Source organism: Pecten maximus, chromosome 14 (assembly GCF_902652985.1).
Source record: "Pecten maximus chromosome 14, xPecMax1.1, whole genome shotgun sequence".
NCBI lineage: Eukaryota > Metazoa > Mollusca > Bivalvia > Pectinida > Pectinidae > Pecten > Pecten maximus.
The window spans coordinates 8,657,042-8,684,962 of NC_047028.1; the positions used below are offsets into that span (position 1 = coordinate 8,657,042).

Sequence of the window (27,921 nt, forward strand, 5' to 3'; positions counted from 1 at the left end):
TTTGAACAACCTCATTATCTGACTGTGATTTTTGAATTGATTCATCTTTATATTTTGGTGCTGTGAACACTCAGTACCTTGAGTACCTTGAATAATTACATAGGCTCAGGCATCACGTTTTATGCGAAATTTATTATTGTAAAAGCTTTGATAGAGTTATGTCCCTTATATGTAAAATTTTTGATGAAGTTATGTCCCTTATCTGTAAAAGTTTTGATGGAGTTATGTCCCTTATGTGTAAAAGTTTTGATGAAGTTATATCTCTTATGTGTAAAAGTTTTGATGGAGTTATGTCCCTTATGTGTAAAAGTTTGATGGAGTTATATCCCTTATGTGTAAAAGTTTTGATGGAGCTATGTCCCTTATGTGTAAAAGTTTTGATGGAGTAATGTCCCTTATGTGTAAAAGTTTTGATGAAGTTATATCCCTTATGTGTAAAAGTTTTGATGGAAGTATGTCCCTTATGTGTAAAAGTTTTGATGGAGTTATGTCCCTTATGTGTAAAAGTTTGATGGAGTTATATCCCTTATGTGTAAAAGTTTTGATGGAGTTATATCCCTTATGTGTAAAAGTTTTGATGGAGTTATGTCCCTTATGTGTAAAAGTTTGATGGAGTTATATCCCTTATGTGTAAAAGTTTTGATGGAGTTATGTCCCTTATGTGTAAAAGTTTTGATGGAGTTATGTCCCTTATGTGTAAAAGTTTTGATGGAGTTATGTCCCTTATGGGCGCATCTTAGTCGTTTGGTGATAATAACTTGTTAAAATTCTCAAGAAAATATTTCTGTGGAAAATTCCAAGCCTTATTTCTATGTCATGAATAACTACACAGATTGGTTACAATATACAGGGTATATCAGTGTCAAAAAATTTGTGAAAATCAAAAATTAACTGAAACAAACTCTAAAATCATAAACAACCTTTTTGATAAATATCTGGTTTTGAAAGAGGCGGGGAGATATTGCTTATAATATGCATTGTGGCACATTTTACTTGTGTACAATTGTATTTTGTATTCTGTTGTTCTCCCCATACATAAATGTTTACAATTAGTTGAACAAAATATCTACAGTTGCGATGTGTACTGATGAGATATTTTTGTTTTACAGCCACAAGGTGGATCAGAGACCGGGGATTCAGACTATGTAAGTACTACACAATGTCTAGTTGTTAGACAATGAAGATCAAGATAACGCAGACTTTTTTTAATCAATTAGCTCATATCATCAGAGTGTTAAATTTAAATATATCAGTCGCAAAGACATAAAAAAAAACCTCTTGGTGATTGATTTGAGAAAATATGGTTTAGACATGACGATGACATACACATACATGTTATTTGATGGAATGTTCCTGTCAGCTTAGTGTCAGCTTAGTGTCCACTGGTGAGGTTAGATAGAGTTTGTGGTCACTGGTGAGGTTAGATAGAGTTTGTGGTCACTGGTGAGGTTAGATAGAGTTTGTGGTCACTGGTGAGGTTAGATAGAGTTTGTGGTCACTGGTGATGTTAGATAGAGTTTGTGGTCACTGGTGAGGTTAGAGTTTGTGGTCACTGGTGTGGTTAGATAGAGTTTGTGGTCACTGGTGAGGTTAGATAGAGTTTGTGGTCACTGGTGAGGTTAGATAGAGTTTGTGGTCACTGGTGTGGTTAGATAGAGTTTGTGGTCATTGGTGAGGTTAGCTAGAGTTTGTGGTCACTGGTGAGGTTAGATAGAGTTTGTGGTCACTGGTGAGGTTAGATAGAGTTTGTGGTCACTGGTGAGGTTAGCTAGAGTTTGTGGTCACTGGTGAGGTTAGATAGAGTTTGTGGTCACTGGTGATGTTAGATAGAGTTTGTGGTCACTGGTGAGGTTAGATAGAGTTTGTGGTCACTGGTGAGGTTAGATAGAGTTTGTGGTCACTGGTGAGGTTAGCTAGAGTTTGTGTCCACTGGTGTGGTTAGATAGAGTTTGTGGTCACTGGTGAGGTTAGATAGAGTTTGTGGTCACTGGTGAGGTTAAATAGAGTTTGTGGTCACTGGTGAGGTTAGCTAGAGTTTGTGGTCACTGGTGAGGTTAGATAGAGTTAGTGTCCACTGGTGAGGTCAGATAGAGTTTGTGGTCACTGGTGAGGTTAGATAGAGTTTGTGGTCACTGGTGAGGTTAGATAGAGTTTGTGGTCACTGGTGATGTTAGATATATTTTGTGGTCACTGGTGAGGTTACTTGGAGTTTGTGGTCACTGGTGAGGTTAGATAGAGTTTGTGGTCACTGGTGAGGTTAGATAGAGTTTGTGGTCACTGGTGAGGTTAAATAGAGTTTGTGGTCACTGGTGAGGTTAGATAGAGTTTGTGGTCACTGGTGAGGTTAGATAGAGTTTGTGGTCACTGGTGAGGTTAGATGGAGTTTGTGGTCACTGGTGAGGTCAGATAGAGTTTGTGGTCACTGGTGAGGTCAGATAGAGTTTGTGGTCACTGGTGAGGTTAGATATAGTTTGTGGTCACTGGTGAGGTTAGATATAGTTTGTGGTCACTGGTGAGGTTAGATAGAGTTTGTGGTCACTGGTGAGGTTAGATAGAGTTAGTGTCCACTGGTGAGGTTAGATAGAGTTTGTGGTCATTGGTGAGGTTAGATAGAGTTTGTGGTCACTGGTGAGGTTAGATAGAGTTTGTGGTCACTGGTGAGGTTAGATAGAGTTTGTTGTCACTGGTGAGGTTAGATAGAGTTTGTGGTCACTGGTGAGGTTAGATAGAGTTTGTGGTCACTGGTGAGGTTAGATAGAGTTTGTGGTCACTGGTGAGGTTAAATAGAGTTTGTGGTCACTGGTGAGGTTAGATAGAGTTTGTGGTCACTGGTGATGTTACATAGAGTTTGTGGTCACTGGTGATGTTACATAGAGTTTGTGGTCACTGGTGATGTTACATAGAGTTTGTGGTCACTGGTGAGGTTAGATAGAGTTTGTGGTCACTGGTGAGGTTAGATAGAGTTTGTGGTCACTGGTGAGGTTAAATAGAGTTTGTGGTCACTGGTGTGGTTGGATAGAGTTTGTGGTCACTGGTGATGTTACATAGAGTTTGTGGTCACTGGTGATGTTAGATAGAGTTTGTGGTCACTTGTGAGGTTAGATAGAGTTTGTGGTCACTGGTGAGGTTAAATAGAGTTTTATGGTCACTGGTGTGGTTGGATAGAGTTTGTGGTCACTGGTGATGTTACATAGAGTTTGTGGTCACTGGTGATGTTACATAGAGTTTGTTGTCACTGGTGAGGTCAGATAGAGTTATTGGTCACTGGTGAGGTTAGATAGAGTTTGTGGTCACTGGTGAGGTTAAATAGAGTTTGTGGTCACTGGTGATGTTAGATAGAGTTTGTGGTCACTTGTGAGGTTAGATAGAGTTTGTGGTCACTGCTGTGGTTAGATTTATTGGTCACTGATAAAGTTGGATAGAGTTTGTGATGACCCTTTGATTCGGAATTCTGCTTCTTTTCCTATTTTGTCATATGTTAAGAAGTGGGAGTTAAAAAGACAGACATAATTCTGTCAGACAGTCAGGCACGTTTCTGTCAGTGTATTGATATTACGGATTATAATTACATACTTATTCATTGTTCTCTTGGCTTTGTAACTGTGCATGTGCAAGTGTGACTGCAGTTCTCACTAAGTGTGAGGTTTTTGTTGAATTTTCCTCTATGCTTTCCACTTGGTTATGCCATCTGATCAATATCTGTTTATGATGGTGCAGAGAAAATGTGTTTGAAGCCAAGTAATACGAGTTGGGAGGACCAGAGAGACACAGTCGTTTTGTGCTTTTTACAACTCTTCAGCTAATGTAATTTACTTTTATTGAAATTTGAATAGATCTAAACAAGGAAAGCCAATTTTAACGGCAGATTTTTTTCGCTGGTCAATAAAACAAGCCTTGTAATAAGTTTAAAGGAACAAAAACAAAAAAATCATTCTAAATTAGTTTTCCTGTTTTTAGCTCTGACTATTTTAGAAAACTAATTAGTTAAAATAGCAAGAAGACATTGTTAGTAGCTGATAAATGTTTAAGGTGAATAATTTTTCTGTCAGGAGCAAGGAACTATGCAGATCAAGGGAAGTTTTAATCTCACTAAAAATGTTCAAGGAAATAAATGTTGCCAGTCCCCATATGACCCTGGCTGTTAGTGTCCTCATATGACCCTAGCAGTTGGTGCCCTCACTTGACACATGTCCTCATATGACCCTAGTTGTTGGTGCCCTCACTTGACACATGTCCTCATATGACCCTAGCAGTTGGTTCCCTCACTTGACACCTGTCCTCATATGACCCTAGTTGTTGGTGCCCTCACTTGACACCTTTCCTCATGGCCCTAGTTGTTGGTATCCCCCACTTGACACATGTCCTCATATGACCCTAGTTGTTGGTACCCTCACTTGACACCTGTCCGCATATGACCCTAGTTGTTGGTATCCCCCACTTGACACCTGTCCGCATATGACCCTAGTTGTTGGTGCCCTCACTTGACACATGTCCTCATATGACCCTAGTTGTTGGTGCCCTCACTTGATACATGTCCTCATATGACCCTAGTTGTTGGTGCCCTCACTTGATACCTACCTGTTGTTGGTATCCCCCACTTGACACCTGTCCTCATATGATCCTAATTATTGGTGCCCTCACTTGACACCTGTCCTCATATGACCCTAATTATCGGTGCCCTCACTTGATACATGTCCTCATATGACCCTAGTTGTTGTATCCCCCACTTGACACCTGTCCTCATATGACCCTAGTTGTTGGTGCCCTCACTTGACACCTGTCCTCATATGACCCTAGTTGTTGGTATCCCCCACTTGACACCTGTCCGCATATGACCCTAGCTGTTGGTGCCCTCACTTGATACCTACCTGTTGTTGGTATCCCCCACTTGACACCTGTCCTCATATGACCCTAATTATTGGTGCCCTCACTTGACACCTGTCCTCATATGACCCTAATTATTGGTGCCCTCACTTGACACCTGTCCTCATATGACCCTAGTTGTTGGTGCCCTCTCTTGATACCTACCTGTTGTTGGTATCCCCCACTTGACACCTGTCCTCATATGACCCTAATTATTGGTGTCCTCACTTGATACCTACCTGTTGTTGGTATCCCCCACTTGACACATGTCCTCATATGATCCGAATTATTGGTGCCCTCACTTGACACCTGTCCTCATATGACCCTAATTATCGGTGCCCTCACTTGATACATGTCCTCATATGACCCTAATTATCGGTGCCCCCACTTGACACCTGTCCTCATATGACCCTTGTTGTAGGTATCCCCCACTTGACACCTGTCCTCATATGACCCTAGCGTATCCCCCACTTGACACCTGACCTGATATGACCTTAGCTGTTGGTGCCCCCACTTGACACCTGCCTCATATGACCCTTGTTGTAGGTATCCCCCACTTGACACCTGCCTCATATGACCCTAGCGTATCCTCCACTTGACACCTGTCCTCATATGACCTTAGCTGTTGGTGCCCTCACTTGACACCTGTCCTGATATATGACCCTTATGGACTGTCTTCATATGACCCTGATTGCTGGTGCCTCTACTTGACACCAGTCCTCATATGACCTTGGGGTGTTGGTGTCCTCATATGACATTGGCTGTTGGTGACCTCATATGACCCTTACTGTCACAAGGATATGAACTATAGGTGTTGAAGCAAGCTAGGCAAATGCAATCTGATACAGGTGTTTGAGTACAGACTGTATTGTATCTACTTTAGAAAATCTTAACCAATTTATAGTGGCTGATAAAGGTGTCATCATGAGTATAAAAATAAGGAGAGAAACATGTAATGTAATATCCATAGTACTAGCAGCAATGATACCACACTTCAAAGCCTCATGGAAATTTAAAAAGCCAGGTTCTCAAGCATTGGTGACATATTGATTTCTTAAAAGGAAGCACATTTAAATTGTCACTGTACCCCGGAGAGAATACTGTACAGGTCAACACACTAGTACCTGAGAATAGTACAAAATTCTGTGTTGTGTGTGATAAATGAGACATGGAGGGTGGATTTCAGATTTTACAATGGTTAGAGACAATTCTGATATTAGCCAAATATATTGAACCTAAACAGTTTGTAAACTCCTAAGATATGACCTGTCATTTTGCACCACATTGGTTTAAAAGTCATATATTACTTACCGCTATTAAATACCTTGTTAGATACACAATACCATGTTAGATACACAATACCATGTTAGATACACAATACATTGTTAGATACACAATACATTGTTTGATGCACAATACATTGTTTGATACACAATACATTGTTTGATACACAATACATTGTTTGATACACAATACATTGTTTGATATACACTACCTTGTTTGATACACAATACATTGTTTGATACACAATACATTGATACACAATACATTGTTTGATACTCATACATTGTTTGATACACAATACATTGTTTGATACACAATACATTGTTTGATATACACTACCTTGTTAGATACACAATACATTGTTTGATACACAATACCATGTTTGATACACAATACATTGTTTGATACACAATACCATGTTTGATACACAATACCATGTTTGATACACAATACCTTGCTTGATACACAATACATTGTTAGATACACAATACTGTGTTAGATACACATTACCTTGTTAGATACACAATACCTTGTTAGATATACAATACATTGTTTGATACACAATACATTGTTAGATACACAATACCTTGTTTGATACACAATACATTGTTTGGTACACAATACATTGTTTGGTACACAATACATTGTTTGGTACACAATATCTTGTTTGATACTCAGTACCTTGTTAGATACACAATACCTTGTTTGATACACAATACCTTGTTTGGTACACAATATCTTGTTTGATACACAATACATTGTTTGGTACACAATATCTTGTTTGATACTCAGTACCTTGTTAGATACACAATACATTGTTTGGTACACAATACCTTGTTTGATACTCAGTACCTTGTTAGATACACAATACCTTGTTAGATACACAATACCTTGTTTGATATACAGTACCTTGTTTGATACACAATACCATGTTAGATACACAATACATTGTTTGATACACATTACCTTGTTAGATACACATTACCTTGTTAGATACACAATACATTGTTTGATACACAATACTGTGTTAGATACACAATACCTTGTTAGATACACAATACATTGTTAGATACACAGTACCTTGTTAGATACACAATACCTTGTTAGATACACAATACATTGTTATATACACAATACATTGTTTGATATACAGTACCTTGTTTGATACACAATGCATTGTTAGATACACAATACCTTGTAAGATACACAGTACCTTGTTTGATACACAATACATTGTTTGATATACACTACCTTGTTTGATACACAATACATTGTTAGATACACAATACATTGTTAGATACACAATATCATGTTAGATACACAATACCTTGTTAGATACACACTACCTTGTTAGATACACAATACATTGTTAGATACACAATACATTGTTAGATACACAATATCATGTTAGATACACAATACCATGTTAGATACACAATACCTTGTTAGATACACACTACCTTGTTAGATACACAATACCTTGTTAGATACACAATATCATGTTAGATACACAATACATTGTTTGATACACAATACCTTGTTTGATACACAGTACCTTGTTAGATACACAATACATTGTTAGATACACAGTACCTTGTTAGACACATAATACATTGTTAGATACACACTACCTTGTTAGATACACAGTACCTTGTTAGATACACAATACATTGTTTGATATACACTACCTTGTTAGATACACACTACCATGTTAGATACACAATACCTTGTTAGATACACAATACATTGTTTGATACACCATACCTTGTTTGATACACATTACATTGTTAGATACACAATACATTGTTTGATACACAATACATTGTTAGATACACAATACCATGTTAGATACACAATACATTGTTTGATACACAATACATTGTTAGATACACAATACCATGTTAGATACACAATACCTTGTTAGATACACAATACATTGTTTGATACACAATACCTTGTTTGATACACATTACCTTGTTAGATACACAATACATTGTTTGATACACAATACTGTGTTAGATACACATTACCTTGTTAGATACACAATACATTGTTAGATACACAATACCTTGTTTGATACACATTACCTTGTTAGATACACAATACACTGTTAGATACACAATACTGTGTTAGATACACAATACCTTGTTAGATACACAATACATTGTTAGATACACAATACTGTGTTAGATACACATTACCTTGTTAGATACACAATACATTGTTAGATACACAATACTGTGTTAGATACACAATACCATGCTAGATACACAATACCTTGTTAGATACACAATACATTGTTTAACACACAATACCTTTTTTAATGCACAATACATTATTAGATACACAACACCTTTTTTTGATAAACAATACCATGTTAGATACACAATACCTTGTACTCTACTGTGGATAGGAGTGGCATTTCAATACGATAACACTATAAAAGCTTCCTTTTTTTAGCCTCGTCCTTTGTGGACACCGTCCTTAAATCATCTTAGTGGTGTGGGGACATGAAACACCAAGCAAACAAACTCTATTAAAAGGAGTTCACTTGATAAAAATAAGACACACTTAACTATAAAATTCTGCTGTGATTACAAATGTTATACAGTGTTTCAAACTATTAAAAATCTCACTAGTTGACTAGTTTCCAGACGTGGGCAGGGGAAAAAAAAAAAAAGGAAAAACAGAAAAAGAAATAAAAAAAAAAAAAAAAAAAAATGTCATTTGAAATACATGTATGGGATGTCTTTGCCCCTTATGCTTCTGGTCAGGTAGTTTGTTAATATATGCCACCAACAACTATGTTCCTAAAGCATCCTGAGAAAAGGATGTTTTCTCCATTACTGGCTGCTATCTACATTGAGTGAGGTTTTATGAGCCCTGATTTCTTGGTCCAGATATAAGTAACTTCTTATGCTATTCCTTCAACAAGTGTGGCACGCTGCTGTTGATAGTCATTTTATAGTGTGTTTATCGTGCTATTTCAGACACAGTAAATCAGGCAATGATCCATTAAGAGGTTTGATACCATAAAAACAAAATGGCGTAATAAATCCTGGACAGTTATGATTGCTTTGTCAGCACAGTTAGACTTTTATGTTCGTTCAGTGACACCATCGAATCCTTGGATGAGATTTAATTGTTTCATTGTCTTATTGGAAGCGTAGCATTTACATGTTTCTGTAAATGTGGTAAGCATGTATCTTATCTGTTGTTTCTACCAAACTAGAAGAAAACTACAAAACTGAATGGAAAACCATTTTGTCAATATAGCAGGAACCGGTTTTATACAGATAATTCAGTTGAAATTCATTTCATCATATCAATTAGGCAGGACTTAATGTGTTGTTAGAATGACTTGAGGCAGGACTTTGTGTGTTGTGAGGATGACTTGAGGCAGGACTTGTGTGTTGTGAGGATGACTTGAGGCAGGACTTAGTGTGTTGTGAGGATGATTTGAGGCAGGACTTTGTGTGTTGTGAGGATGACTTGACGCAGGACTTGTGTGTTGTGAGGATGACCAGACAGGGTGTTGTGAGGATGACTTGAGGCAGGACTTGTGTGTTGTGAGGATGACCAGACAGGGCTTAGTGTGTTGTGAGGATGACTTGATGCAGGACTTTGTGTGTTGTGAGGATGACCAGACAGGACTTTGTGTGTTGTGAGGATGACTAGAGGCAGGACTTTGTGTGTGTGAGGATGACCAGACAGGGCTTAGTGTGTTGTGAGGATGACTTGAGGCAGGACTTTGTGTGTTGTGAGGATGACTTGAGGTAGGACTTTGTGTGTTGTGAGGATGACTTGAGGCAGGTCTTTGTTGTGAGGATGACTTGAGGTAGGACTTTGTGTGTTGTGAGGATGACTTGAGGCAGGACTTTGTGTGTTGTGAGGATGACTTGAGGCAGGACTTTGTGTGTTGTGAGAATGACTTGAGGCATGACTTTGTGTGTTGTGAGGATGACTTGAGGAAGGACTTTGTGTGTTGTGAGGATGACCAGACAGGACTTTGTGTGTTGTTAGGATGACTTGAGGCAGGACTTTGTGTGTTGTGAGGATGACTTGAGGAAGGACTTTGTGTGTTGTGAGGATGACTTGAGGCAGGACTTTGTGTGTTGTGAGGATGACTTGAGGCAGGTCTTTGTGTGTTGTGAGGATGATTTGAGGAAGGACTTTGTGTGTTGTGAGGATGACTTGAGGCAGGACTTTGTGTGTTGTGAGGATGACTTGAGGCAGGACTTTGTGTGTTGTGAGGATGACTTGAGGCAGGTCTTTGTGTGTTGTGAGGATGACTTGAGGCATGACTTTGTGTGTTGTGAGGATGACTTGAGGTAGGACTTTGTGTGTTGTGAGGATGATTTGAGGCAGGACTTTGTATGTTGTGAGGATTACTTGAGGCAGGACTTTGTGTGTTGTGAGGATGACTTGAGGCAGTACTTTGTGTGTTGTGAGGATGACCAGACAGGACTTTGTGTGTTGTTAGGATGACTTGAGGCAGGACTTTGTGTGTTGTGAGGATGACTTGAGGCAGGACTTTGTGTGTTGTGAGGATGACTTGAGGCAGGACTTTGTGTGTTGTGAGGATGACTTGAGGCAGGACTTTGTGTGTTGTGAGGATGACTTGAGGTAGGACTTTGTGTGTTGTGAGGATGATTTGAGGCAGGACTTTGTTGTTTAGGATGACTTGCAGAAAGGAGTCCATTGTTTGGAAACAAGATCTTAGCTTTTAAAAACAAAGCACTACCTTGCAGAGTTTAGAAAACAAAGTGTTAACTTGTTGAGTTTTGAAAGATTTTCAGTAGTATAATTTGTGATAAATTGGTATGTTGTAGAACAAGGCAAAATGTGTGTTGTCCTGAAACACAAGGCAGTAATTAGCATTCTAAGTATAGGGCTGATCTAGGTATGGATGTATGTCTGAGGATAGAGATAATCAGTACCCAGTCATGCCCTGGTTACTGGGATTAACTCTGTCCACACTCATCCTTATAGATTAGTCTCATCCATCCTAACACAACTGTTCAGCCGATACTTAACTGATCTGGTCTGGAATTGGTGTGGGGCATTCTGGGATACACTGACAAAGTGGTCTGGGGTCTCCCAAACTTTTACCACTTCCAGAAAAACAAATGGAAATTAAGGAATGTTTGGAGTGATGCTTTAATCAAGGAGAAATCCGTTCAGTTGAGGTATTAAAGTTCTTCTTTATTGTTATTGAGATGTGTGATAGAAATGGATGATGTGCATATTGTAATGTTATCACAGGTGAGTTTAGTGTAAGGTATTCTGAGAACATGCTTAGTATGCAATGCCCTTGGGTTTCATTGCTTTGTCGTCGGAAGTTTATTCCACTTTATTGTGACCTTATGACTCATAACTTTGACCTTGAAATCTTGACGAGATTTTTTTGTTATGACCTTCGAATCAAACAAATGACCTTGACACAAGTTTACTTGGCCTTGTGATTTCGGCTATGATCTTGAAATAGTAAGTTTTCTTTTTGTTTCTGATAACCTGGTTATGACATTGTTATCTTTGGACTTTGGGTTTACACCGATGACATGACATTGTTATCTTTAGACTTTTGATTACACTGATGACATGACATCACAAGGACATTAGGTTTCTTATGACCTAAGGATTTTCAACTATGACCTTGACATTGTAAGCTTTGAAATGACCTTGTTAAGAACTTGACATCATGAAGTTCGTTGGATATACAAAACAAATCATAGCTCTAGTGCACGTGGTAACTCTAATGATGTTTACGTATCTATGAATGTTTAATAAAATTAGAAGTTTTTATGATGATTTTCAATGTGGCCTGTGATGATGATATGTGATTTCCTGTTTCAGATGAATGGTGCTGGAGAGTGGGAGTATGAGGAGATTCCATTGGAGAGGGTAAGTTATCCTCTGTATCAATATCCAAAACTCTTACTCTTACACTGCTAGCTGTATAACCTGACAATCTCATGACCCTTTATATTAGGCAATTATCTATTAAGCTGAGAGTTCTTGGCCTTGGCTTACGTCAGGCAGACTGTCAAATACAGATGTACTGTATGGGACATTCAGTAAGCTGACTTGGTTCACTCAAGTTTTAGCAAATAACCAAATATCAATAGATATGTGAAATGAGTATATACTGGAATCAAGTTGTTCATACATCTGTACACATAAATATGTACTGGCTACTTCTCCTAAACTTTTGAGAGAATTTCAACGAAACTTGATGGCAATAGTTCTTATAAATTGCAGATGTGCGTAATCTATATCAGGTTGAGTGCCACAAAATGGTCACATTTTCGTAACCTCAGTTTCACATTCAAACAAAATGGCCATTTCCTGACCTCTGACTGGTCTAAATTTAAACATTGTCTGATTTTAATGAATTTGGTAAGTAGGTACACCATGGAACACTGTCGCTTTTGTGGCTACAGTTTCACATTTAAACAAAATGGTGGCGATATCCGTCAGTTTTGTGGCCTCAGTTTCACATTTAAACAAAATGGCGGCCATTTCCTGGTCATATCAACAACAGGAAGCTCAACATATGCTTTTCTGACATCTGTGTCCATTGCTCTACAGCAATTGATGACTGACTTATATTTTAAAAAATTTCAAAAAGCTTCTGCAGGTAAAAGTTAAATTTTCAGCAAGTTCCTTTTAAAATTGTTAGGGTTATTTCCCTTCTTAAAGCACTAGTAGGTGCTCATCAAATAAAAGGGTTACACACACACAAGGGGCATTGATAATCTGTCAATGTTATAGTTTCTATCAAAGTTTTATTTTGTCACACAGAATAAAACAGTAGAGGATACAATTGGGAATGAACTTTTAACACTTAAGTTTTTTTGTTGTAATCAGAAAAATCCATACTGCTTTGTCAGGATTATAAGTATGGATGCATGTAAATTACTGGAAAATCAAAAATATTAGTTGTATGTCATTACATTGCCATTAAGTTCTACTGGATCAAATATGTACATTAATACTCTGTACATGACTAAATCACTGGAAGTGCAGCCGCTTGAAAGTTGATTGACTTGTAGGATAGATAAATATTGGTTCCCTCTTGGCCATGAAAGTTGAAAATAAATGGGAGAAAAATTACTAAGTAAGCCTAGAATTGTCATCGTTAGTATGCAGAAACTAAATACTGTCATGTAAAAATAGCTCAGTGTTATTTTAGTTGCTATATACTGGAAGTTCTAATTGCCTCCCTGTGAATACTTTGTCTTGTCATTGAGTTGCTGCTGTTCTGATTGCCTCCCTGTGAAATATTTTGTCTTGTTACTGAGTTGCTACTGTTCTGATTGCCTCCCTGTGAATACTTTGTTTTGTCACTGAGTTGCTGCTGTTCTGATTGCCTCCCTGTGAAATATTTTGTCTTGTCACTGAGTTGCTGCTGTTCTGATTACCTTCCTGTGAAATATTTTGACTTGTTACTGAGTTGCTGCTGTTCTGTGAAACACTTTGTCTTGTCACTGAGTTGCTGCTGTTCTGATTGCCTCCCTGTGAAATAGTTTGTCCTGTTACTGAGTTGCTGCTGTTCTGATTGCCTCCCTGTGAAATACTTTGCCTTGTTACTGAGTTGCTGCTGTTCTGATTGCCTCCCTGTCAAATAGTTTGTCTTGTTACTGTGTTGCTGCTGTTCTGATTGCCTCCCTGCGAAATATTTTGCCTTGTTATTGAGTTGCTGCTGTTATGATTTTCTCCCAGGAAATATTTTGCCTTGTTATTGACTTGCTGCTGTTCTGATTGCCTCCCAGTTAAATATTTTGCCTTGTTATTGAGTTGCTGCTGTTATGATTTCCTCCCTGTGAATATTTTGCCTTGTTACGGAGTTTCTGCTGTTCTGATTTCCTCCCTGTCAAATTTTTATCTTGTTACTGAGTTGCTGCTGTTATGATTGCCTCCCTACCATTGATAGAGACATCCACATTAATAAACCTTTTCAATGTCTTTGGCATGATGGAATGTTTGAAGAGATTTTATGAGGATGATTAAATATAGATGGCAACTGTTGAAAATTGCACTTTTATAGTTCAGTCTAATAGATAGGGGAATGTCCCAGTAAATGGCTCAATTATTTTTAACACGTCTATATATATATATATATATATATACCAAAAGTGCTGATTGAATTAGTATGCGACGTATATTAGTCCTTGTTTATGTTCTAGGCCTATATAATGATGTTTTGATGGGTACACAAATTTTCTGGGGTATTCAATAAACTTACATGTCTGACACTTGCTGGAGAAGGAGCTAATTTCCTGATGTTTTCAGTGAGAAAATGAGATCAATAATTACATTTTTATAACAAAATTAGGTTGTTGAGAAAAGGCGATGCAAACTGAAATTCATGTTTGCAGTAGCTTGATAAACCATTGAAGGTTTAAGAGTATCAGTATGTTAAGTAACAAATGCTTTGATTGTTTGGGCCTAGAATGAAAGTCTGTATATCATGGCAATATCATATTTGGGATATGCTTTAACATGAAACATACACATTTGTAACAGTCAGCTGAGTCCTAATAGATATTCAACCCTTGTCAGCTTCATATAAATACCTGTGATATACCTGACCTTGTACTATTTACCCGACCTTGTGTAATTTACCTGTGATTTACCTGACCTTGTGTAATTTACCTGGGATTTACGTGTTGTTGCATAATTTATGTGATTTTCCTGACTATAATTTACTCATGATTTACCTGACTTTATATAATTAACCTGACAAAACTTTAAATATGATTTACCTGACTATATATATATATATATATGACTATAATTTACTCATGATTTACCTGACTATAATTCACCAGGATTTACCTGACTATAATTTAACCATCATTTACCTGACTATAATTCACCCTTGATTTACCTGACTATAATTAACCATGATTTACCTGACTAGAATTCACCATGATTTACCTGACTTTAATTAACCATGATTTACCTGACTATAATTAACCATGATTTACCTGACTATAATTCACCATGATTTACCTGACTTTAATTCACCCTTGATTTACCTGACTATAATTCACCATGATTTACCTGACTTTAATTAACCATGATTTACCTGACTATAATTAACCATGATTTACCTGACTATAATTCACCATGATTTACCTGACTATAATTCAACCTTGATTTACCTGACTATAATTTAACCATGATTTACCTGACTTTAATTTAACCATGATTTACCTGACTATAATTAACCCTTGATTTACCTGACTATAATTAACCATGATTTACCTGACTTTAATTTAACCATGATTTACCTATAATTTACCCATGATTTACCTGACTATAATTTAACAATACTTTACCTGACTTTGTATGATTTACCTGTGACTTTGTATGATTTACCTGACTATAATTGAACCATGATTTACCTGACAATAATTGAACCATGATTTACCTGACTATAATTGAACCATGATTTACCTGACTATAATTAACCATTATTTACCTGACTATAATTTAACAATACTTTACCTGACTTTGTATGATTTACCTGTGACTTTGTATGATTTACCTGACTATAATTTAACCATGATTTACCTGACTATAATTGAACCATGATTTACCTGACTATAATTAACCATTATTTACCTGACTATAATTTAACAATACTTTACCTGACTTTGTATGATTTACCTGTGACTTTGTATGATTTACCTGACTATAATTTAACCATGATTTACCTGACTATAATTGAACCATGATTTACCTGACTATAATTAACCATTATTTACCTGACTATAATTTAACAATACTTTACCTGACTTTGTATGATTTACCTGACTATAATTAACCATGATTTACCTGACTATAATTTAACCATGATTTACCTGACTCTTATTAACCATGATCTACCTGACTCTAATTAACCATGATTTACCTGACTTTAATTCACTCTTGATTTACCTGACTATAATTTAACCATGATTTAGTTGACTGTAATATTTACCTGTGATTTACCTGACTTTGTAAAATTTATCCATATGGTTCCAGGGGAACACTGGTCTGGGGTTCAGCATTGCGGGTGGCAGTGACAATCCCCACATTGGAGAGGACCCAGCAATATTCATCACAAAGATCATCCAGGGTGGCGCTGCAGCTGCTGATGGAAGGCTCAAGTAAGTCAGCACCATTATTAATTATGACAGCTCATTGTTCATATATTGTGATGATCTGTTTCTTACTCATACTTAATCCATTCTGTCAAGTTCATGCCTACCCCAGGTTTCAATTAATTCCTTTGTGTCCTCATCCTCCCTACATTTGTTACTTATAAAATAATCATAAGAAAATTCAACAGAAATGTGTTATTGTTATTGCTGAACAAAGTAAAGCAATCCTATTTCTGTTTGATCACATTGTTACTTGTGTTTCTTAAAGTCTCAAAGTATTGAGAAATAAAAACAAATTTGGTCACTATAGATTGTGATTCTGTATACAGATCTATGTTATTTTTGCAATTTCATCAAGGAATGATTATTTGTTTAATGTAGATTTTGTGGAAAATGAGCCTATTCAAGCTTGTTATTATATTCTAAAGTAGGGCATGTCTGCTATAAAGACAGGAACTTCAAATTTTTCCTCGGAATATTTCAATTTGTGATTCTTTTGAAAAAATGGTGTGAATATTTATACTGCTGCAAAAATAACCTTGCATAGAGTAGTGATCTTAATTGGTTGAAATTTCCTGATCGATTATCAGTTTCGTCTATCCAATTGATGATAAATTAAAATTGATTAATTTTTGATTATCTTTCTTTGGTATAACTTTTTGTTACATGCCTTTGCAGTGCTTACCTCACAATTCCTGTCATCTAGCTATAAATTGTATTTAATATGATATAAGTGACAACCACAATCAAGCGATCGATTGTGACAAGTTTTTGCACATGTTAAACCAATCAGTTAATTTTCTTTCATTTATCATGATGATGGGCTTTTCTGACGAAACTCAATTACAGATTTCTTACTCGATTGATTGGTCAAACACCTCAAACAAGTGGTTCTCGACGAACCCAATTAACCTGAATATTGCTAGTATACAGTAGATGGTTTTCATGGTTACGAAAGTAGGACAGAGTGAACTTTGACAGGATAGTTCTACATGTACACGAGACTGATACATAGTGAAGCTTTAGGACAGAGTAAACTTTGACAGGATAGTTCCACACGTACACGAGACTGATACATGGTCAAGCTTTAGGACAGAAACAAGACAGAAACAGATAAATCCTTTACACGAGACTGATACATGGTCAAGCTTTAAGACAGAAACAGATGAATCCTTTACACGAGACTGATACATGGTCAAGCTTTAGGACAGAAACAGATAAATCCTTTACAGGAGACTGATACATGGTCAAGCTTTAGGACAGAAACAGATAAATCCTTTACACAAGACTGATACATGGTCAAGCTTTAGGACAGAAACAGATGAATCCTTTACACGAGACTGATACATGGTCAAGCTTTAGGACAGAAACAGATAAATCCTTTACACAAGACTGATACATGGTCAAGCTTTAGGACAGAAACAGATAATTCCTTTACACGAGACTGATACATGGTAAAGTTTTAGGACAGAAACAGATAAATCCTTTACACGAGACTGATACATGGTCAAGCTTTAGGACAGAAACAAGACAGAAACAGATCAATCCTTTACACGAGACTGATATATGGTCAAGCTTTAGGACAGAAACAGATAAATCCTTTACACGAGACTGATACATGGTAAAGCTTTAGGACAGAAACAAGACAGAAACAGATAAATCCTTTACACGAGACTGATACATGGTGAAGCTTTAGGACAGAAACAGGACAGAAACAGGACAGAAACAGATAAATCCTTTACACAAGACTGATACATGGTTAAGCTTTAGGACAGAAACAGATAAATTCTATAATACAATATACAGTGTTACTACTACAAAAATCTCTCGGGGTATGTAAGGTTTATACAGAGACTTCATCAAATGTCGACTCTATTGACAGCTGGTTTTTACAGTAGTGTGCTGCGTATGTTCTCTGATATTGTTAGAGAACATTGTAACTATTTATTGCACTCTATCAGTACATTTTTCAGGTTTTAAAATGGCAAAGCGTCTGACTGGATTGAGTTATGTCTACAGTTTGGGGTAGTTATATAGAGTGTATCCAAAAGGAGCGAGAAAATGTATTCCTTGTATAGATATATGGATACTTAAAAGAATGATGTGTATGTGTGAATAGTTATCTTAAATTATTGAGGGTTAGGGAGAAAAAAACCCATTACTAGATCTCTTGATCTAGTGCTATTTAGGAAGGTAAAAAGCAGAGGACTTCAACTAAGAAAAAGTGATTTTGGTAATGCATGAAACAAAGAAGTATGCATGAATTGAATAACGTTTATTTAACAGTATTTTTCTGTGACATTTGATATGGTTTTTGACTGATTTCCTCGTGTTGATATGGTTTTTGACGGACTGCCTCGTGTTGATATGGTTTTTGACTGATTTCCTTGTCTTGATATGGTTTTGGACTGATTTCCTCGTGTTGATATGGTTTTTGACGGACTGCCTCGTGTTGATATGGTTTTTGACGGACTGCCTCGTGTTGATATGGTTTTTAAAGGACTGCCTCGTGTTGATATGGTTTTTGACTGACTTCCACGTGTTGATATGGTTTTTGACTGACTTCCTCTTCTGTGCTGGTTCTGACTCCTCTATATCCTCCACATTCTGTTTATACATGTCAACAAGCTAGTTTTTGAGACTGATTAGCTAATCGCATGGCTGTCAATCATGATGAAACAACCAACTCCGTTGCTACCTTGTAGTGAAACTTTCATTTCCTGATTATTGATTTGGATGTGGAGGTCAGGGAAAACATTACGCTGGTACAGAGACGAGGCAATAGTGATAGAGATTGGCAGTAGGTCAAGACGATCAGTATTTATGAGAATCTCAACTCCATTATTTAGGGTTCCCTGTTTAGTAATATATAATCATTAAACTTTTCAATGTTCCTTGGCGGGTAGTTTTAGATAGATCTGTGTCCTGTGGTGACTAGGGATGGGATAGATCTGTGTCCTGTGGTGACTAGGGATGGGATAGATCTATGTTGTGTGGTGACTAGGGATGGGATAGATTGGTGTCGCGTGGTGACTAGGGATGGGATAGATCTGTGTCACGTGGTGACTAGGGATGGGATAGATCTGTGTCGTGTGGTGACTAGGGATGGGATAGATCTGTGTCACGTGGTGACTAGGGATGGGATAGATCTGTGTCGTGTGGTGACTAGGGATGGGATAGATCTGTGTCCCGTGGTGACTAGGGATGGGATAGATCTGTGTCGTGTGGTGACTAGGGATGGGATAGATCTGTGTCGTGTGGTGACTAGGGATGGGATAGATCTGTGTCACGTGGTGACTAGGGATGGGATAGATCTGTGTCACGTGGTGACTAGGGATGGGATAGATCTGTGTCGTGTGGTGACTAGGGATGGGATAGATCTGTGTCGTGTGGTGACTAGGGATGGGATAGATCTGTGTCACGTGGTGACTAGGGATGGGATAGATCTGTGTCGTGTGGTGACTAGAGATGGGATAGATCTGTGTCGTGTGGTGACTAGGGATGGGATAGATCTGTGTCGTGTGGTGACTAGGGATGGGATAGATCTGTGTCCTGTTGTGACTAGGGATGTGATAGATCTGTGTCGGGTGGTGACTAGGGATGGGATAGATCTGTGTTGTGTGGTGACTAGGGATGGGATAGATCTGTGTCACGTGGTGACTAGGGATGGGATAGATCTGTGTCGTGTGGTGACTAGGGATGGGATAGATCTGTGTTGTGTGGTGACTAGGGATGGGATAGATCTGTGTCGTGTGGTGATTAGGGATGGGATAGATCTGTGTCGTGTGGTGATTAGGGATGGGATAGATCTGTGTCGTGTGGTGACTAGGGATGGGATAGATCTGTGTCGCGTGGTGACTAGGGATGGGATAGATATGTCGTGTGGTGACTAGGGATGGGATAGATCTGTGTTGTGTGGTGACTAGGGATGGGATAGATCTGTGTTGTGTGGTGACTAGGGATGGGATAGATCTGTGTCACGTGGTGACTAGGGATGGGATAGATCTGTGTCGTGTGGTGACTAGGGATGGGATAGATCTGTGTTGTGTGGTGACTAGGGATGGGATAGATCTGTGTCGTGTGGTGACTAGGGATGGGATAGATCTGTGTCACGTGGTGACTAGGGATGGCATAGATCTGTGTCACGTGGTGACTAGGGATGGGATAGATATGTCGTGTGGTGACTAGGGATGGGATAGATCTGTGTCCCGTGGTGACTAGGGATGTGATAGATCTGTGTCGTGTGGTGACTAGGGATGGGATAGATCTGTGTCACGTGGTGACTAGGGATGGGATAGATATGTTGTGTGGTGACTAGGGATGGGATAGATCTGTGTCGTGTGGTGACTAGGGATGGGATAGATCTGTGTTGTGTGGTGACTAGGGATGGGATAGATCTGTGTCGTGTGGTGACTAGGGATGGGATAGATCTGTGTCGTGTGGTGACTAGGGATGGGATAGATCTGTGTCGTGTGGTGACTAGGGATGGGATAGATCTGTGTCACGTGGTGACTAGGGATGGGATAGATCTGTGTCACGTGGTGACTAGGGATGGGATAGATATGTCGTGTGGTGACTAGGGATGGGATAGATCTGTGTCCCGTGGTGACTAGGGATGTGATAGATCTGTGTCGTGTGGTGACTAGGGATGGGATAGATCTGTGTCGTGTGGTGACTAGGGATGGGATAGATCTGTGTCGCGTGGTGACTAGGGATGGGATAGATCTGTGTCGTGTGGTGACTAGGGATGGGATAGATCTGTGTCGTGTGGTGACTAGGGATGGGATAGATCTGTGTCGTGTGGTGACTAGGGATGGGATAGATCTGTGTCGTGTGGTGACTAGGGATGGGATAGATCTGTGTCGTGTGGTGACTAGGGATGGGATAGATCTGTGTCGGGTGGTGACTAGGGATGGGATAGATCTGTGTCGTGTGGTGACTAGGGATGGGATAGATCTGTGTCGTGTGGTGACTAGGGATGGGATAGATCTGTGTCGCGTGGTGACTAAGGATGGGATAGATCTGTGTCGTGTGGTGACTAGGGATGGGATAGATCTGTGTCCCGTGGTGACTAGGGATGGGATAGATCTGTGTCGTGTGGTGACTAGGGATGGGATAGATCTGTGTCACGTAGTGACTAGGGATGGGATAGATCTGTGTCGTGTGGTGACTAGGGATGGGATAGATCTGTGTCGCGTGGTGACTAGGGATGGGATAGATCTGTGTCACGTGGTGACTAGGGATGGGATAGATCTGTGTCAGGTGGTGACTAGGGATGGGATAGATCTGTGTCGTGTGGTGACTAGGGATGGGATAGATCTGTGTCACGTGGGGACTAGAGATGGGATAGATCTGTGTCGTGTGGTGACTAGGGATGGGATAGATCTGTGTCCCGTGGTGACTAGGGATGGGATAGATCTGTGTCGTGTGGTGACTAGGGATGGGATAGATCTGTGTTGTGTGGTGACTAGGGATGGGATAGATCTGTGTCACGTAGTGACTAGGGATGGGATAGATCTGTGTCGTGTGGTGACTAGGGATGGGATAGATCTGTGTCGTGTGGTGACTAGGGATGGGATAGATCTGTGTCGTGTGGTGACTAGGGATGGGATAGATCTGTGTTGTGTGGTGACTAGGGATGGGATAGATCTGTGTCGTGTGGTGACTAGGGATGGGATAGATCTGTGTCGTGTGGTGACTAGGGATGGGATAGATCTGTGTCACGTAGTGACTAGGGATGGGATAGATCTGTGTCGTGTGGTGACTAGGGATGGGATAGATCTGTGTCGTGTGGTGACTAGGGATGGGATAGATCTGTGTCACGTGGTGACTAGGGATGGGATAGATCTCTGTCGTGTGGGGACTAGGGATGGGATAGATCTGTGTCGTGTGGTGACTAGGGATGGGATAGATCTGTGTCGTGTGGTGACTAGGGATGGGATAGATCTGTGTCGCGTGGTGACTAGGGATGGGATAGATCTGTGTCGTGTGGTGACTAGGGATGGGATAGATCTGTGTCGTGTGGTGACTAGGGATGGGATAGATCTGTGTCCCGTGGTGACTAGGGATGGGATAGATCTGTGTCACGTGGTGACTAGGGATGGGATAGATATGTCGTGTGGTGACTAGGGATGGGATAGATCTGTGTCCCGTGGTGACTAGGGATGTGATAGATCTGTGTCGTGTGGTGACTAGGGATGGGATAGATCTGTGTCGTGTGGTGACTAGGGATGGGATAGATCTGTGTCGCGTGGTGACTAGGGATGGGATAGATCTGTGTCGTGTGGTGACTAGGGATGGGATAGATCTGTGTCGTGTGGTGACTAGGGATGGGATAGATCTGTGTCGTGTGGTGACTAGGGATGGGATAGATCTGTGTCGTGTGGTGACTAGGGATGGGATAGATCTGTGTCGTGTGGTGACTAGGGATGGGATAGATCTGTGTCGGGTGGTGACTAGGGATGGGATAGATCTGTGTCGTGTGGTGACTAGGGATGGGATAGATCTGTGTCGTGTGGTGACTAGGGATGGGATAGATCTGTGTCGCGTGGTGACTAAGGATGGGATAGATCTGTGTCGTGTGGTGACTAGGGATGGGATAGATCTGTGTCCCGTGGTGACTAGGGATGGGATAGATCTGTGTCGTGTGGTGACTAGGGATGGGATAGATCTGTGTCACGTGGTGACTAGGGATGGGATAGATCTGTGTCGTGTGGTGACTAGGGATGGGATAGATCTGTGTCGCGTGGTGACTAGGGATGGGATAGATCTGTGTCACGTGGTGACTAGGGATGGGATAGATCTGTGTCAGGTGGTGACTAGGGATGGGATAGATCTGTGTCGTGTGGTGACTAGGGATGGGATAGATCTGTGTCACGTGGGGACTAGAGATGGGATAGATCTGTGTCGTGTGGTGACTAGGGATGGGATAGATCTGTGTCCCGTGGTGACTAGGGATGGGATAGATCTGTGTCGTGTGGTGACTAGGGATGGGATAGATCTGTGTTGTGTGGTGACTAGGGATGGGATAGATCTGTGTCACGTGGTGACTAGGGATGGGATAGATCTGTGTCGTGTGGTGACTAGGGATGGGATAGATCTGTGTCGTGTGGTGACTAGGGATGGGATAGATCTGTGTCGTGTGGTGACTAGGGATGGGATAGATCTGTGTTGTGTGGTGACTAGGGATGGGATAGATCTGTGTCGTGTGGTGACTAGGGATGGGATAGATCTGTGTCGTGTGGTGACTAGGGATGGGATAGATCTGTGTCACGTAGTGACTAGGGATGGGATAGATCTGTGTCGTGTGGTGACTAGGGATGGGATAGATCTGTGTCGTGTGGTGACTAGGGATGGGATAGATCTGTGTCACGTGGTGACTAGGGATGGGATAGATCTCTGTCGTGTGGGGACTAGGGATGGGATAGATCTGTGTCGTGTGGTGACTAGGGATGGGATAGATCTGTGTCGTGTGGTGACTAGGGATGGGATAGATCTGTGTCGCGTGGTGACTAGGGATGGGATAGATCTGTGTCGTGTGGTGACTAGGGATGGGATAGATCTGTGTCGTGTGGTGACTAGGGATGGGATAGATCTGTGTCCCGTGGTGACTAGGGATGGGATAGATCTGTGTCGCGTGGTGACTAGGGATGGGATAGATCTGTGTCGCGTGGTGACTAGGGATGGGATAGATCTGTGTCGGGTGGTGACTAGGGATGGGATAGATCTGTGTCGCGTGGTGACTAGGGATGGGATAGATCTGTGTCGCGTGGTGACTAGGGAGGGTGATCACTTGGTGACTAGGGATGGGATAGGTTTGTCTCATATACTTCATAAACATTGGTCTGAACTGTGGACAGGGATATCTCAAACAGAGTGTAAGAGTTTGGCAGGCAAGCCCAGGGCTTGTCCACAGAACAGACCCATGTAAGATTCTAATTATTCCGAGCGAAACCAAAGTAGATGTGTCATCACGAGCTCTTTTCGGATTTATGGCATACAATGTACTGGTCATCATTGTATAATCGAAAAGAGAATCAAGTATATATGTAGGTAAGGGGAGATAACCAGGCCCTGTTTCATCAGTGTTACTCAACTTAAGGAAATACCTAATTAAAGGAAAATATGATTGGATTTAGAGAACAAATCTTGGTTAAGGAACTTGCCTTGAATTCTAGAATGCTGTCTGATGGGAAATTTTAAGTTAATGGATGTCCTTAAGTTATGGAATGTTACTGAATCTGGGGCCAGATGGTATAATTTTGCAAAGGGCATATAATCAGAAAAGTACTATTTGGGTAAGGGGAGATAATCAGAAAGTACTATTTGGGCAAGGGGAGATAATCAGAAAGTACTATTTGGGCAAGGGGAGATAATCAGAAAGTACTATTTGGGCAAGGGGAGATAATCAGAAAGTACTGTTTTGATAAGGGGAGATAATCAGAAAGTACTATTTGGGTAAGGGGAGATAATCAGAAAGTACTATTTTGATAAGGGGAGATAATATGAAGTAACTATCTTGATAACGAGAGATTATAAAAGTCTGATAGTACTAATTTTGATAAGGGGAGGTAATCAGAAACAAGGAAACTCCTTTTTAAGAAGATGATTGAGTGTCCTGTGATAGCATAATCAGAGTGTGACCATCACACCCTGGCACCAGACACTACGGTGAAACTGATGACATTGAATGGGAGAGTCAGGGGAGAGCCCCCAGACAATATTATTTGGGCAATTAAGGTAGAAATGTACATTGGGAAATCAAAAACCCTAGAACCGGCGCCGACAAATCAATTTTATAGTAAGGATATTGGTGAGGGGAAATGTGATCCCTTTTGTAAAACAGATTACTGCTGATAGGCTTATTGATTCTGTAATTCTGTCCGAGGTACCCCCATGGTGGATCGGAGAGTCTACAAGGATATCTTAGGTGTTGAGAATCTTTGTGGAAATCCTGGGAACAGCGTTACTATGTAGTATTGTACTGGTGTGGGATTATTATTCCACAGCTTCTTTAATAATTGTTTTTTTTTCTTCAAGATTTCTGCAAAAACTTACATTCTCTTGCTTTGAAACTTTTGATAACATATCAGAAATTTGAACTGTCAAGAGGAAAATAAACAAAACAGATTGAAACTGTTGCTGGTCTGGTTAATGAAACTATGTTTTGAGCCTGACAATTTGAGATAAAAGTAATGAGTGGTATATCAGAATCTCTTCTGTTTCTATTTGTTTATATATGATTAATGTATCTGTGGAGAAACTTATATCAGTTTGTATAAATTATCGACTAAAGCAGATGGATGGTATTGATAGGCTCCATGCTACAAATCCTATTATTTATAGTGTTTGTCTCCATTTATTAGGAATAAACTATTGCTTGGTAACAAGCCGTCCTATGTCTTCTGTAGTTAAGTTAAAAAAAATAAATATACATTTTGCTCCTGGGCTTATTGGAGGATAAGTATGGTAAGTTGTTTATTTCATATGAGCCCCTGGGCTTATCAGAGGATAATTATGTTAAGTTGTTTATTTCATATGAGCCCCTTGGCTTATTGGAGGATAGTTATGGAAGGTTGTTTATTTCTTATGAGCCCCTTAACTTATTGGAGGATAATTATGGTAGGTTGTTTATTTCCTATGAGCCCCTTGGCTTATTGGAGGATAGTTATGGAAGGTTGTTTATTCCATATGAGCCCCTTGGCTTATTATAGGATAATAATGGTAGGTTGTTTATTTCCTACGAGCCCATTGGCTTATGGGATAAAGCTTTAGTTTCAGGTTTATTGGTTAAGGTCAAGGTCACTGTTGACATTTTAATATGTTTATTTTCCCCATACCATGGGCTTATTTTCGGTAAAAATGGTAGGTTGTTTATTTTATACGATTGTTTATTTTATACGATCCCCTTGGCTTATTGTGGGTATATATGTAGGTTGTTTATTTCCCATGATTGCCTGGGCTTATTGTGGGTATATATGGTAGGTTGTTTATTTCCCATGATTCCCTGGGGTTATTGAGGGTAAATATGGTAGGTTGTTTATTTCCCATTATTCCCTGGGCTTACTGTGGATAAATATTGTAGGTTGTTTATTGCCCATGATTGCCTTGGCTTATTGTGGCTAAATATGGTAGTTTCTTCATTTTGTACAATCCCAGAGTATACATGGAAAGATATATGGGGATTGGTGTGGGTGAAGAGGTGATATACAGGCCACAGACTATTCCATGTTGGTATTACCAACGTTGTGTGGCCTCTGTAATCTGATCATAGTATGGCTTCTCTTTGTAGCGTAAGAAAAGAATGTGTCATACATTTTGTTTCGTGACATGTATATATATATGTAAATACACATCACTGAATGCTGCTTCAAAGGTTTAGGGGTTTTATTGCATGTAGGTTTTCCTCTTCAACATTTTGAACTTGTCACTTTGTAATAGATTTAAAGGATTTCTGCCATATTTTAAGTTTTGATCTCCGTTTTCCTAAGAAGTTTTGAGTCAGAGAGGGTTGGACTGAAATGGCTTCTTGGTTGATTTGTGGGGAACTGTTTAGTGGAACACAGACTAAGTGATGTACACGATAGTGGTCCCCAGTTTACTCTAGCAGTGAATCAGTGAGATATTCTTCTACGAGTCAGTCGTGGTTTACAATAATACAGGATCATCTCTCAATCAGAAGTGTTAACCAGATTCTACACCATGCAAATGAAGCAGAACGCACCAGCTAGAAAATAAATCGCTGTTCAATGATACAAGATATTCCAGAATAAAATGGTTCTCATTGAATTCACTTCCTGGAAAAAGAAACCATTAGGCATCTAATAAACTAAATTAGGCCGTGCTTGTACCATTACATGTGACAGTATCGATGGCATCCCCTGCTAGTCATCGTAAGGGGGATCGTATCGCACAATTGAATTATCAGTGATACCACTCTGAGCTAATAACAAGCTAGATACAGAGAACACGGTGGTGATGGGATGGTCCCGCAGAGTCTCTCACTTTCTCAAAACTCTCCATTCCCCTGATTGAGGATATATTTACATTGTTACGTTGATATTTTAGCTGATGGCTGGAGAGATTATTGCCGTCGCTGACTGATCGTGTGGTGATGAGGGGATGATAATGTTTGAATTGTTAGGTCCCTGTGGTGTCAGAGGATGGCTTCTCTGTGATCTCATGTCATCTAATGGACAGACTTAGCTTGTATAGGACACCAGGCATTAAAATGGCTGACTTCAGATAGGGCTATTGTCTCTCTCACAGCTAATATTTTATTCCCACAGATATAAAGATATTGTGTCACCACAGATATTGGCCTAAATTTATCTGGACTGGGGGTGAGGGTGGGTGGGGGTGGTGTGGGGGATTCTTGTCTCAGCATACACTATACATTTTGTCTGATGTAGTATTTATGGCCTTTTTCCCTAGACTGGTGACAGGTTTTCGCTCAGATTTGGAAGTTGCTGAATTTTTACTCAAATTGCAGACAGATTCTCAGGTTAGATACAGTTTTTGATTCTGATTAGAGACAGATTTCCGACATCGAATGGAGACCGACAGACTTCTCCCACAGATGGGAAACAGACATTTTGCACAGATTGGAGACAGATTTTTG

At 39.6% G+C, this 27,921-nt stretch overlaps 1 protein-coding gene across 6 annotated transcripts in view; it reads left to right on the plus strand.

Annotated features, from left to right (window-relative positions):
- Positions 1-27,921, plus strand: part of LOC117342022 (disks large homolog 2-like) — a 264,368-nt gene that overhangs the window by 91,858 nt on the left and 144,589 nt on the right. For all 6 annotated transcript variants that reach the window (XM_033903973.1, XM_033903974.1, XM_033903975.1 and 3 more), the window contains 3 exons: positions 1,110-1,145; positions 12,004-12,051; positions 16,183-16,307. In XM_033903973.1, coding sequence (XP_033759864.1) covers positions 1,110-1,145; positions 12,004-12,051; positions 16,183-16,307 — 209 coding nt within the window. The remainder of the gene's footprint in view (positions 1-1,109; positions 1,146-12,003; positions 12,052-16,182; positions 16,308-27,921) is intronic.